The 14,037-nt window shown below is 46.7% G+C and overlaps 1 protein-coding gene across 2 annotated transcripts; it reads left to right on the top strand.

Moving 5' to 3' along the window:
• The first annotated feature begins 1,892 nt into the window (after positions 1 to 1,892).
• Positions 1,893 to 4,950, top strand: LOC133883355 (heptahelical transmembrane protein ADIPOR1-like). 2 transcript variants are annotated; one of them, XM_062322659.1, is made up of 4 exons: positions 1,893 to 2,477; positions 2,602 to 2,697; positions 3,073 to 3,127; positions 4,073 to 4,950. In XM_062322659.1, the coding sequence occupies exons 1-4, from the start codon at positions 2,188 to 2,190 to the stop codon at positions 4,745 to 4,747; spliced, it is 1,116 nt and encodes a 371-aa protein (XP_062178643.1). In that variant the 5' UTR covers positions 1,893 to 2,187; the 3' UTR covers positions 4,748 to 4,950. The 2 variants fall into 2 exon arrangements, with proteins under 2 accessions (XP_062178643.1, XP_062178644.1); XM_062322660.1 differs by having other exon boundaries at positions 1,908 to 2,477; positions 4,094 to 4,916.
• Positions 4,951 to 14,037: the final 9,087 nt, after the last annotated feature.

Raw genomic sequence — 14,037 nt, 5'->3', positions numbered from 1 at the left:
GATGCTAACTTACGCAGGTTGCGAAAAACTGGAGAGCAGTTGGGAACGATTGGTTATCGGTTTATGGTTGGCCATCTGTATCAGGAACTGTGATACGGCTGCTTTCCTTGAACACATACATAGAATAATATCAGTGTCAAAGTCGTGATAGCAAGGGGTATGTTACACATGAATTATGTGCCTATCAGATGGAGAAAAGGTCGACCAGAAAATGTGGGTTGCACACTTGCACCTGCTTGTTTCTGGTTCATTCCAAGGTATGAACAGTTGCCACTAGAGTTCACAACTTCACGTAACAAAAGAGAACCTAAGCCGACCGACCATGCCCCTAAAATGAACAAAAACGTGGCACTCGCAACTGTTCAATAAATAGTCTTTGAGGCAGAACTTTGACCACCATTTTTTTTAAGTGAAGGATAACAAAAGCGAGAGAGGTTCTTAAAAAAACAAAAGCGAGAGAGATGCAATAATAAAAAAATAAGTTTGGCGATTAATTGATCGCTATTGTTCTCGTACGACGTAGGACATCTATTTTTGAGAGGATGTATAAGCAATAGATTGCCAATAACCTTTCCCCCGTCCTTTTCAGAATGTTCAAGCCATCTTCGATAGCTTTGGTTTAGATCAGGCACATACAAGAAAGCTCTGGATCTCACTTCTCAGCATCGTCCAAGCCATCTTTGAGCTGGTCTGCAAAGGCACGAACCCTTCAACGTACACTACTCATTGTCATCATTATCGTCGTGAGGGGCAAATCCATTGTGTTCACAGGGTGTACATATGACATTAGCTAACTTTTATTTTTTAGTGACTCATCATATATAATAGTCTACGTGACACCATTTAGTCAGGTTTGGACTCTGACGACGACGCTGAGGCCGCCACGTTTCCTCGTCGTTTCAGCGGTTGCCCGCACGCCACCGGCATAGGGAGACGACCTGCTCGCTGGAGAATTCATTGCGACGATTGGGAAGATGGATGGACGGACGGCCAGCAAACACCAACAAACTCAAACGGGTCAAAAGGTTTGATAGGGCCAAGGCCAGCAACAACAACTACCTATAATTCTGCTGAAAAAGCTGCTGGGACGGTTAGTCTGCACTCATACATTCTTATTTGAAAGACATATTTTACAAGAATTGGTAAAGATGCATGTAATTTAGCTAGATTTTTTTTGGAAATACAGTAAATGAGAGCCGATTGTGAAATTGGTGAGAACCGCGTTCGAGCCTAGCTAGATTTTTTTAGGAGATACAATAAATAAGAGTCGAATATGAAATTAGTGAGAACCGGCGTTGAGTAGAGCTCAAATGCGGATGGCGTAGGCGCAACAACTCGACCTGGCCGGCTGCGCCTAGTAAGCTTAGTTTCTCTAAATTTAGCTAGATTCGATACGCAGCGCAATAAAGCTCGAATTGGCCGTGCAGTGAATAGACTAGTAACCTTAGTTTATCTAAATTTACGTTCGGTACAGAAATGTGGGCAATTATAAACACAAATACGCCAGTGTTGTACTAAGTTTACAGAGTCAGTTTAGCTATACTGAAACCTAGAATTAAAAGATACACTTTCTTGCTGCCATATTGATGTCCCTTTGACTTTATTATAGTCCCTTTCAAATTTAAATATCTGGGGTCCGGTGCCAGTGAATTATGTTCTGTTGCTACTATTTGATTTTTGTACTTTTTGTGCATAAAAAGAAATTATTGATGTGGGCTTCTTGTTTAACTTCCCAACAGTATTGATGTGGTTGTCCTCCTGGCCTAAATGTCCACGTCAAAGCAATCAAGCCGCCTCACTCGTGTGTATACCATACACAACATAAAGAAAAATATTAGCTATTACGATAATAATCACAATTATACGTGGCCAACGACATGTGAGCCCTGGAACAACATAATGTTCGAATCATCAATCAGAGATAAAATTCAGGCAATAAAAGAGAGAAAAAAAAGAGGCAGCTTAAATAGCACTGCACCCCTGGTTGCACCGAGCCATACGTGTAGATAGATTTCTTGCCTTGTTAGCAACAACATCTGCTCGTACTTGCTCCTGTGTTCCGCTCACAATACACACTGCTCTGCATCTCTTGCAAGCCCAGGACTTTATAACCTTTCTTGGCCCTGTGATAGTTCTAGAGAGAGAAGGAAGGACAGAGAGGCAACAGAGGGGTGGGGGGAGAAAGCCATGGTCGTGGAGAGTGAGGGCACCACTGTGTGTGCCCACCAAGAAGTGCCGGTCGCCATGGAGGAGGAGAAGGGAGGAGGAGGAGGATGGGGCAAGAGGAGGAGGAAGCAGCAGGGGAGAGGAGGGGAAGGCGGGGAGAAGAAGAAGTACGCCCTGGTGAGCTACCACGAGCTGCCGGAGTACATGAAGGAGAACGAGTTCATCCTCAACTACTACCGCTCCGAGTGGCCCATCCTCAATGCCGTCCTCAGCCTCTTCTCCTGGCACAACGAGACCATCAACATCTGGACGTATGCCATGGCCACGGATTCACCACCTCGCTAATCATGTTCTGATTTCGATTTCATCACCTTTTCTTGGACACGTTTTGTGAATCTTGTTGCTGATGGTTATGTGATGTTCATGTGGGTTCAGGCATCTCCTTGGGTTCATCCTGTTCTTCGGTCTCGCTCTGGTGCATCTTGGCCAGTACTTCCCTCAGGTGGCCGATCTGATAGGGCACCTTTCCTGGTGAGCTACTCAGTTTGCTACTTCATGTCAGTACAAATTGGTTAATTTTGTTGAATGCGTAGTCAGAATTAGTAGCGCATATGATGTTTCAGTAATACTGAACAAATATCATAAGTTATCCACTAGGATTTTACATCATGCTTAGGTTCTGGTTCAAGGACCCATGATTGTTGTGAGTTTCCACTGACATTTTTTGTGAAAGTAAATCTAGGTTTATTCACAATTCTCACCAACTAAATTCACTTCTGATGCATGTAACCTCGATAGCGATAAGAGATATGTTTTCTTCAGCTACTATGTGATTCTTATGTAAAGAAAGTAGTTCTTGGATTGAGAAGTTACTATAAAATTTCTCACCATTTTTTCTGACTGCAGGCCAATCTCAAAGGTTGCTGAAAATGTCTCCAGCAATATTGGGGATGTCTTATCTGTGAGTAACTTTCGTTTCCTGAAACATTTAATTCATATGGTAATTCTAGGAGAAGATACCAGATTGCAGTAAAAATGCCCTGGTTAGATGCACATGATTAAGAGATTCTGTCTGCAGCTTCGAATGCTTCAACTTTTCTGTACTGGTTTGTTACCTTTTTTTTGTTCAGATGTGCATGATATGGAAGGCAAGGGTGGGTGAGCTTCTGATGGCTTCACTTGATGAACCTTGTTAAACTCACCTTTCTTTAGAATGCCTTTTTCTGGCCCCCATGACAAAAGGCCACAAATGTGCTGGTTACTTTTACTTCACTTCATCACATCAAGTTAATTTTAGTGATGTGTTCGGAGGATTTGGTTGTGATCTTGAGCTGGGATCAAGTTCATCCCGGTGTCATGACCCCTACGGCACGGCTCTGTTGTTGTCGCGACTTTCTTTCCTCTCAAAATCCTCACGCCTGCCTACTTAAAGAGTAACAAGACACGGTATGCGATAGGATAGAATTTATAGGTTAGGTGGTTGTGAAAATGGCGTGTATTGAAGCACAAGGCACAATTCGTGTGATATCAAGTTTATACCACGTGACTATTCAGTTTTCATATGAACCCTTGTTTCAGAAAGGATTTCATATCAGCCTTTCCCTGTCTCATGATACCTCATTGTTGATTCTTGGGATGCAACATGTCGGTACTTAATCCGTCATGTGTAGCAAATCCCCTATTGCGTTATTACTTACTTTTCATGGCTTCCCCATTGTAAATATATAGCAATTCTTATTAGAATATGGTTAGGCATTGCTTCCCTGACAGTTACTTGTCTTTCATCTTGTTAATGTGTTTGGACTACATTGCTTTCAGATGTAATGGTAGTGTTAGAATTATGCTCTTGTTAATTCTCATTACCATCCTGCTAGTGATTAACAAATGGTGTTTGATGCATGTTCAGGGTGCGGCCATGTTCATGCAGACGAACCCGGCGCTGGCCTCCTACGGCATGGCGGTGGCGTCGCAGACGACACGGTGGCCGTTCTTCGTGTTCCTGGCGGGCGCCATGTTCTGCCTGCTGAGCAGCAGCGCGTGCCACCTGCTGTCGTGCCACTCGCACCGGCTGAACCTGTTCCTGATCCGGCTCGACTACACGGGCATCGCGGTGATGATCGTGGTGTCCTTCTTCCCTCCCATCTACTACATCTTCCAGTGCGACCCGCACTGGCAGGTGGTGTACCTGTCCGCGATCACGGCCGCGGGGGTGGCCACCGTGTACGCGCTCATGTCCCCGCGCCTGAGCGCGGCGCGGTACCGCGCCCACCGCACGCTGCTGTTCGTGGGCATGGGCCTGTCGGGCGTCGTCCCCGCCGTGCACGCGACCGCCGTGAACTGGCACGAGCCGCACCGGAACGTGACGCTGGCGTACGAGGGCGCCATGGCGGTGTCCTACCTGACCGGCGCCGTGTTCTACATGACGCGGGTGCCGGAGCGGTGGAGGCCCGGGGCGTTCGACCTCGCGGGCCACAGCCACCAGATCTTCCACGCGCTCGTCATCGCCGGCGCGCTCGCGCACTACGGCGCCGCCATCGTGTTCCTCAAGGTCCGCGACGAGATGGGCTGCCCGGCCAAGTGACGCCGTATCGGCGTGCGCGAACTCATGCATGGGAGTAGAAATTGAACTGTTTTGTTTTGTAAGGTTCTCTAGTGGTCAATTACAGTTTTTACAGCAGCAGCAGCAGCAGCAAGTGTGCAATATTGACTAATACCGTCCGATGAATGATTGTTGATTGTGACAGATTCCATGTCAATCTGTACATAGAAGCTTGATTATGAATCTATGATCGATCAATTGGTTGATTCTTTTGTCGGTTTGAATCAAACGTTGTGAACTTGTTTTTTTTTAAAAGAGGGCAGGAGCTCTGTCATTTATTAAAGAAGAACAGAGTTTTTACAATGAATTACTCCCTTTGCTCAAAACGACTCAAAACGAATGGGACGAGAAACTACATAAGATAAAAAAAATAGAAGCGTTAGCACGTAACAACACCAAACGCCTCTAATATGCACATAAAAGAGAGCTGAATAGATCTCCAAAACACACATATTTTCAGGATGACGTCTTTCTTTGCCAAGATCGAAACCTGTGATCAAGGAGATAATGCAAGTGGTGTTGCTTGCCAAGTTCCTCGTTAAGACGTCTCTGTGACAACGTGGGCGAGTTCCTCCTCAAGCTGCTTTCAGATGGGCGACTACGGATGGCGCTCGCCGGCCGGGCTCGTAAATGGCCGACCTCCAACAACCGATGGAATCGGAACACCCTTTCGTTTCTCGCGAGCTGCAGCTGTCCTGCCCAGCCCTTCAGTAGACCGGCAGTCCATTCTTGCCATTAATTCGCGTCGTTCGGCGGCCGGCGATGGCTCTCACCGCTGCACGACGTCGCCGCCCACATCATGTGATCACACAGCCCGGCGCTGTGCCAACCCAGTCATGGCGCGACCGCGGGCCTCGCCTGCCGGCGCCGTACGTCAATCCGCCGTTGCCCGTCGGTGAAGTCGCGCAGCTGCGCTCGAGTCGACTTGCTGCGGTTGGCCGCGGCTGGCGGGCCGCGGGATCGCCGCTCGCGTGATTGCCCGTCGGCGCTGCTACTCGCGGCCGCGGCTAGACCCGAGCATCTTGCGGGTGTAAAAAAGGCAGGTTTTTTGGGGTCTGAACTCTCTGTCCAGGCCCGCCCAATACCCCACGGGCCAGCAAAATCGGGCCGATCCGGGCTGCCCGCTCCTTTTTACACATAAACTGCTATTTGGGGCTGGGCTCGGGCCAGGCCCGGGTAGATCTGTAGAGGCATAGATTGCATTCGAGGACCTCTCCGTAGTGGACGAGGATATCTTTGAATGCAATTTAGGGTTCTACCACCTATCAAACTGATTTGTTAGCGATTTTAACCTGCACAGTAAGATTTGGTGGGATTCTCGCAAAAAAAAAAAAAAAATTTGGTGGGAAATTGACAAAGAGGAACGATCGAACCCATCGGCCATGCTGATGAAGTGTTCCTCAATCTGAATTCCAGCGGCATGTGCTCCACCCTCATCGGATAGCAAAAGTAGAAGCATACAATTTTATAACTAAAAAAGATTTTTTATGGTACTACCCCATCTATAAACCCTAATAAAAGGTTAGTTTAAAAAAAAGGAAAATAAGGGTTTTTAAAAAGGAAAATAAGGGTTAGTGTAGTCGTAACACGATCTACTCATTCAGTGATGGACGCAGGGAAGGAAGGGGGATTGTTCTTCTTCCTGCTTTATCTTATCTTCTTTTTTATCTCTCCTTCCTTTGAAAAAAAAATTTGAAGAGAGATTGGGGACTCCCAAATGTGCAGATGGGGTAGAGAGCTGAGCCCACCTCAGCCCCATGATAGATCCACCCTGCACTCGTTGTCGCCTTGACATCGGAACTTCTTTTATATCTTTTTCTAAAATTTCAAGATTACATGCATGTTTTAAAAATAATAAAATTTAACCTACCGTCAAACAAGGTCGCGCCCAGCGCATTTAATAATTAGGGAGATAAAGGTCTCATCTGTTCAGTAGGTGAGACATTGTTCTGTCAATGGTTCTTTCTGTTATGTCCCAATAATATCGTAGTTTTGTCAATGGTTGCCAGGTATGACGGATATGTGATAGTTTAAAAAATTTTACAAGGACAATGAAATCTTATATGGTCCGGAAGGGGTAGTACTATTTGTATTTAAATCAATGGACAAGGATATATCCAGACCAATGCAGAAAAGTATCGAACACTTGTATGCCTAGTTGATGCGGGGTTTCAAAATAGACCCCAAGGTTCAAGAGATGATAATTAGCATTGTCGGTAAATGTTACAGAGAAGGTGTGTACCGGAAGGTGTTCCAGTTTTGAGAAGATGAATTGTGGAAGAGATACTTGTATGATGTTGTGCGCAGAGGTTAACCTCCTATGTTACTTGTGCAATAGAAGAATAAGGAGGCAGTTAGGGAGATGCAGGGTGGATTATACATGGAGGAGGAGGGTGATGAGGAAGAGTATGATGAAGATATCGATCCGGATGGTGCATATTCATCGGATTATCCGACTGAACTGATCGGTGAGGCAGACGAGGGGGAACGAATCCCTTCTCTAATTAAACAGATGGAGCGAGATGATATTCAGGCTGATGAAACTCCTGAGTATAACAGCTCGAATGATGAGGACGATGTTCCGATTCCCGCGGATCGGAACAATCCAAACTTCAACAACCTTGTGGTGAATGAGAGGAATTAAGTGGCCTGGGAGTATATGCAGAATGAGGTGACCCAAGGTGCTAGGTATCCTATTAGTCAGGCTATGAAGGATGCTATGACTCAATGGACGACCTTGCTTCGACGGTAGTTTTATGCTGTCAAGTCAAGCAAGAAGGAATATGATGTGAAGTGCGCGAATGAGGGTTGTGCGTGGCGACTTCAAGGGGAAGTGGGTTGACTATTATGATGTGCCAATTGTGATCAAACACACTTGCATGATGGATGAACTTGAGCTCAGCCACATGAACATCACCTCAGACTTTGTCGCCAATGTGATGTACGACCAGATTATGAACAACATGAACTACGAACCAGGGTCTATAATCAGGAAAATTGAGGAGTACAAGTACACTATCAGTTACAACAAGACATGGAGGGCGAAGAGGAAGGCAATTGAGATGAGGTTCGGGACCTATGAAGCGTCGTATGAGAATTTGCCACATTTACTGCAGATTATTGCTCGAAGGAACCCGAGGACGTATTACGACATTTATAAGTACCTATTACTGTCCAAACCTGGCAAGTACGTCTTGAAGGGATGTTTCTTCGTGATACAGGCATATATCGAAGCTTTCAAGCATTGTCGGTTTATCCTGTGCATCGACGACACTTTCCTTACCGACAAGTTCACGGGACAGATCCTGACTACTAATAGGGTTGACGGGAACAATCAAGTTCTACTGCTGACCTTTGCATTTGTAGAGAGTGAGAACAACAATAGTTGGTATTGGTTTCTTTACCGTGTGAGGATAATAATTTTTTGTGCTCGGTCGAACGTGTGCATTGTACTTGAATAGTTGGCAGCGTTTGGACACATCGCTCTTAAAAGGTGGTAGCGACAGGTTACGTCATGTAACATCTCAGTTTTTGGCCAAATCAAATTTCAAATTTGATTCAAACAAATCTTTTCAAAATCCTTTCAAAGCATTTTAAATAAACTTTCTCCAAAATCTCAGAACCTCATCCTTCCTCTTGGACTCAATTTCCTTCTTTCTCTTGGCCTGGCCCAGTCTCTCTTTCCTTTCCCTCTCACCCGGCTGGCCCATCTCTCTCCCCAACCCGCTCCTTTCTTCTTCCTGGCCCGGCTGTCCTCCTCTCACTGGGCCGTCCTCCTCTCACTGGGCCGTCCTCCCTCTCCCTCCTTCCCCAGCCCACCTCCCCTCTTCTTCTCTTCTTTTCGGGCTGCGCCAGCCTAGACCACGCACCCCTCCTTCTTCCTCCCCGGGATAGCGCCGTGCCCACGCGGTACGCGCATGCGTACGCTGGAGCTCGCCCAGCCACTGAGCGCAGGTGACCCCCCTTTCTACCGCACGTCATCCTGTCGTGCCGTCCTCCCGTCTTCCCCTGCCTAGCTTGGTCACATCCCACAGCACGGACGACGACCATGCTTGGGAAGCCCAGCTGCTAGACACCACCGTGTTGTCCGCTCGCCCCGGCCATTTTTTCTCCCTCACCAACACACCCACGCACACGCGCACGGGATTGCCAGAGCCAAGTCACTCAGCTACGGCTATAATTACACCACTTGTACCAAGCTCGGCGAGCGCGTCCTTGCCACCGTTCTTGCCGCCCGAGCTCTGCCTCTCCTCCCCGCCTATAAATAGCCTGACCGAGCTCCTTTCCTCTTCACTGCGACCACCCGAGCACGTTGAGGCAAGACTCGCTTCCCTCCTACCCTCTCTCACTCTCACTGCTTCCTCTTTCTCTCTCTCCTTCGAGCTCACCCCCACGGTCGATCTCCCTCGACCGAGCTCCAACCGCCACCATTTTGGCCACAAAGCACCGCACCAAGCACCTCCACCCTTCCCCACACTCACCCCCTCTCCCCTAGCCCTCATTGAGATCCACGACGAGTTCCCCGAGCCGCCGCTATAGCCACAAGTCGCCAGCCCATCCTATCCCTCCCCTCGCTCGGTTCATCACAAAAACGGATTCCCCACACCTCTCTCTCTTTTCCGGTACATTCGCTGTCGAGAACGGCGACCGGAAAGGTCTTCCGGCGAGCTTTCCGGCGGTGCTCCGCCACAAAAATATCCCCGCTGCCACCTCGCACCACCCCTCTGAGCCGACGTCTCCCCACCGTCTCCCTTCCGTCACCCCTCTCTCTACCTTAACCCAACTGGTGGGCCTGGTGTCTTAACGCCGTCCGCCGGTCGTCCGTACCCCCGTCAAGCCGTCGTGGGCCGCTTCGGCCCAGAAGGCTAGCCCACTAGCCAAGCCCAACACCATATACAGCCCACCATGCACAAAACTCTTTCACCTTTCCCAAGAAAACCGAATTTTAGTGGAATATTCCGAGGATATTCCCCTTTTTCTTTTTTTCCACCTATTAACTTCTAAAACCCATAACTCCTCCATTTTAACTCCGATTTCGACGATTCTTCCACCAATATTCTTCTAAATTCAAACTCTATCCATTAATACCATTTTTTAATTTATTTCAAATTTATTTTTTTAATGGTGTGTTTGCCTTGTTGTTTGTCGTGACTAGACGCCGGAGAGTTCGTTGAGGAGGAGGAGGAGGTGACAGGAATCTAGGAGTTCGAGCAGGACCCCTTCAAGGACTTCAACGAAAGCAAGTCTCAATCCATTTTCCCTTTGACCATATTGAACCCAGTTTTATCAACGCGACTCGTAGCAACCGTTTTATTCCGATATACTGGATGAAGTATTACTGGTTGGCATATTTTAAACTGTTGAACTAGTTATGACCTATGATAGCTTAGCAAGCCTTCTTTTATTTACCCTACATGCTAAATCTTGGTAAACTTAGGATCTCGCCTTAGTCCATTCACTTAAGCTCAGGTGATTACCTTGTTATTAGCATGCTTAGGATGATAGTCTTTATCGCTACTTCACGTTTAATTATATCTAGCTTTTTAAAGGTGTAAAACTTGGTGTTGGTGTTGTGTGGGTTATGGTTGGGTAAAACATTGTTGGATGACAATGATAATACCTGAATTGGGGTAGAGCTGGGGCAAAATTAGGGTTCCTTCGGGAATGCCTAGTGAGTAGAAGCGTTGTCCGTGAGATAGGCTTTGGGAGGAGTGCTGCCCGGGTGGCAGGCTTTATGTGGAGATGTTTGCCTTAGCTCGTTTAAGGACCGAGTTGATGTGATATCCTACCTAGTCTCTACAGTACAACCACTCGACCTTGTATGGGCAGGGCTTAGTCTAAATCCTCCCAGCTAGTTTACTATCGTCTGGAGGCAGGTGTGCAGCGGGGAACCATGGAGCAGGTGTAGGCGGTTAGTATGATGATGCTGTGGTGGGTAATGGCTTTGTTGAGTCACGCTTCCACAACAGTGGAATGTTGTCGAACTCAGCTTGTGGGTAAAGTGTACAACTCTGCAGAGGTAAAACTATTCGAATAGCCGTATCCACGGTCATGGACGAACTACGGTTCGATCGCAGCAACTAGCATGGGTTGCGTGTGTTCTCCTTGTGAGTGAGTGGGCAGGTGTGCCCTGTTTTGGAATATAGGTCCGGCCGTGTGCCGTGAGTTGCCGTAGACAGGGAGTTCAGCAACGATAAGACTTTGACAACCTCTTTTTATTACTGATGTCGGTTTCATAAAACGCTTTATATAAACTAAACCATGCATGTGTAAAACTTAGCTTTTTGCAAAATTGAACCTTGCAGCTTATCCTTGTTATCCACTTATGCATGTATTTGTACCCCTACCATAGGGCAAGGGTTGAGACTTGTTGAGTACTCTTGTACTCACCCTTGCTTGTACTTTCAGAGGACGACCCGGACTTCATCGAGGCAGACGGTGAGGCAGACGAATAGGCTTGGTCGCGTCCGCACCCGAGTTGCCTATGAAGTGGTGTGTTCTCCATGCTGTCTCTGCTATGTGCTCTGTTGTCGTGGTCCCTTGTAATAATGCACATGAGCTTAGTGTTGTATGTTTTATTAGGCTGGTGGATTATGCTCACCGCCCCTCAAGTTGTATGGCATTGATATTACCTGTTGTAAGACTCTTATTTACCAGCGACTGATCCAGGGACTGATATAATAATGGTTTTAAGCATCGGGGATAACCTGGGGCGCTTCACGTCAATCTGAACATGTAATGATATTATAAGTAGTAACATCTCCTACACCTATGGCAGACGCTTCTTCGTGTGTGCCAACTACCAGTAAAGACTCGATTGAGTTGTGTTTGTAGACAAGATGTCCCAGTGGTAGAGGACAGATGAGGTAACAATGAGTGATCACACGCCTCAGCTTTTAGCAATAAATGACAACACCTTGCTGCAGCACAGCATCCTTGTCGTGACTCACACTTTACACATGAAGTGACCATATGACGGAGCTTTAAGCGTGAAATGACAACACATATGTCATGCTTCAGGCTTTAGACACGAAGTGAACATGACTCAACTTTTACCATAAAATGACAACACCTCTGTCCTGACTAATACTTTACACACGAACAGACCAAATAACTCATCTTTAACTTATCACATCAGATTCCATCAAGAATGTCTCGGGTTATATGTTAGTCACAATTCTGATAATTATGGGACATATCTGCTTTACGAATTGCTTGCGCTTGATGTTAGTGACCACTTTGATACTTCTAGGTACCAAGTCTACCACTCATGTGAGTGGCCATAATAATCAAAAGATTCAGAGGAATGGATGATGGCACCATTGAAGTCCTTCATCGAGGTCATACGCCTGACCTTTAATCATATATTATACGACAAAGTTTTACACATCTTATCCTATAGATTGGATATATCCTCACTACACGTAGTAAAATGATGAGGAAGCACTCGTCCATGACCTTATCCCTTTTTCTATAGTACCGCACCTCATTCTCTCTCTGTCGGTGGACGCTTTTGTCATGCGCGCGAAAGGATTCCCTGGGATCCACCCTGGCAACGCAATAACTCTTCCTCGAACAGTTCCTTACAGTATCCCCCCACTTCTATATATAAGGGTGACTCAACCATGGCTACTTCATTTCTAACGTAGTCCAACAAAATCCCTTCCATGGCATCCGGGTGCGGGTCTGATAAGGGTAAGGGAAAGATGGGCCATTACGAGTTATCACGCGACATCCATGATAGATGCAAGCGTGAGGACGAAGAGCAAAGGAGAAATGAAGACACAAATTAGGAGAAGAGGAAGCTAGAGTTGGACATAGAAGCGCACAACGCATGCATGACACGGTGCGACTGCGATAAAATAGCAAGCCTGAAACCGTTCCCATTTGCCACGATCGCTTGGTTTTGATGTGGGGTAAGTGTGCATGAAATCATATCTGCTATGAATTTCATCTAATTCACCTGCTTCCATCTAACAGTATAACAAGCCTAGGTGCAAGTACGAATGTAACGTGAACAAAGAATAGTATGTGAACATCAACTACAACTACTATGAGGCTACGACAATGAGGCGTGTGGATGTTGAACGAATGAAGATGAGGCTACATGAACTCAATGAAGCTTTGTGGGATAAGTACCTCACTACATGCGGTAGATGAGAAACCTCCATATTTTCCACCAACCCAGTAGATACTTTCTTACACCCAGCAATCTGTCTTTCCATAAGCCATGCTTCGTTCAGGGATGGATTATTACATGCCATTGTATCGTGTCGAAGATTGTGTACAAGTAGGGTACGAGTCGGTGCATATTGTCTTACGTACTGTAGCCACAGACAAGCAATAAATACTTACGATGACCCTTATATATGATGTACTTTAATTTCTTCAATAAAATGATCGGAATTTATCATTCTACCAATATATATTTTTTTAAGCACAATGATTTCGTTGGATTCCCTGCCTTACATGCAGAGGCAATAATAACTACTTATTGAACTTCTGCAGAATGAAATAACCACACTAAGCAACAGCTTCCACAGGGAATCTCTGTCAAGCATCAATACCACCACTTTTTCAGCTTTCACAAGGAATCCTATGCTCCAGCCCCCTGTCGGAGGATTAACTTCTGTCGCAGGGATCCCGAGAGACCCCTTTTTAGAGATTCGGCCGGGGGGATGATCCTGAATAAGCTCGTCGGAGAAATAAATGGGAGTGGATGTAAATGCAACGGCCGGTGGATGGAGGATGATGGCCTAGTGCAAAGAGAAGTAAATGCACCAGAATTTAGACAGGTTCGGGCCGCACGGGGGCGTAATACCCTACTTCTGTATGGATGCAATAACTGCCCTGAGGAGGTCCCTCAGGGATGTTGCTGGTTACAAGAATATTTGTCTAACTAAGAGCTTGATGCTCCTTGTTCTTCGGCAGGGGCTATTCCTTGTGCCTTGTATGCTGTGTTGTTCTGTGTATCTTTTACTTGTCCTGTATCTTTCTATCGGTGGCTTGTTCGGGCCTATTCTTTGTGCGCTTCGTCGCCGATTGGACCTCTCTTCTCTTCTATGTTGCTGACTCTTTTAAGCACTCGCCGGCTGCGACATGCCCCGAATGGGAAGGAGGGGGGCACAAGTTCCAAGATGTCGTGACTGGGAAAGACATCATCATTTCTTCTGGGTGAAGTGACCGGGGGTGGAAAATGCGTCGCACGCCCGGTCACCTATCACCATAAACGCCCTGGCAACGGGCGCCGTGGAGAGGGCCCACTGGGCAGC

This window comes from Phragmites australis, chromosome 10 (genome assembly GCF_958298935.1).
Source record: "Phragmites australis chromosome 10, lpPhrAust1.1, whole genome shotgun sequence".
Taxonomy (NCBI): domain Eukaryota; kingdom Viridiplantae; phylum Streptophyta; class Magnoliopsida; order Poales; family Poaceae; genus Phragmites; species Phragmites australis.
The sequence above is the reverse complement of the archived record's forward strand: the minus strand, read 5'-3'. Positions and strand labels throughout refer to the sequence as shown.

Coding starts and splice junctions, on each gene's coding strand:
- LOC133883355 (XM_062322659.1), top strand. CDS start 2,188: ATGGTCGTGGAGAGTGAGGGCACCACTGTGTGTGCCCACCAAGAAGTG. Junction 2,478..2,601: donor GAGACCATCAACATCTGGAC/GTATGCCATGGC, acceptor ATGTGGGTTCAG/GCATCTCCTTGGGTTCATCC. Junction 2,698..3,072: donor CTGATAGGGCACCTTTCCTG/GTGAGCTACTCA, acceptor TTCTGACTGCAG/GCCAATCTCAAAGGTTGCTG.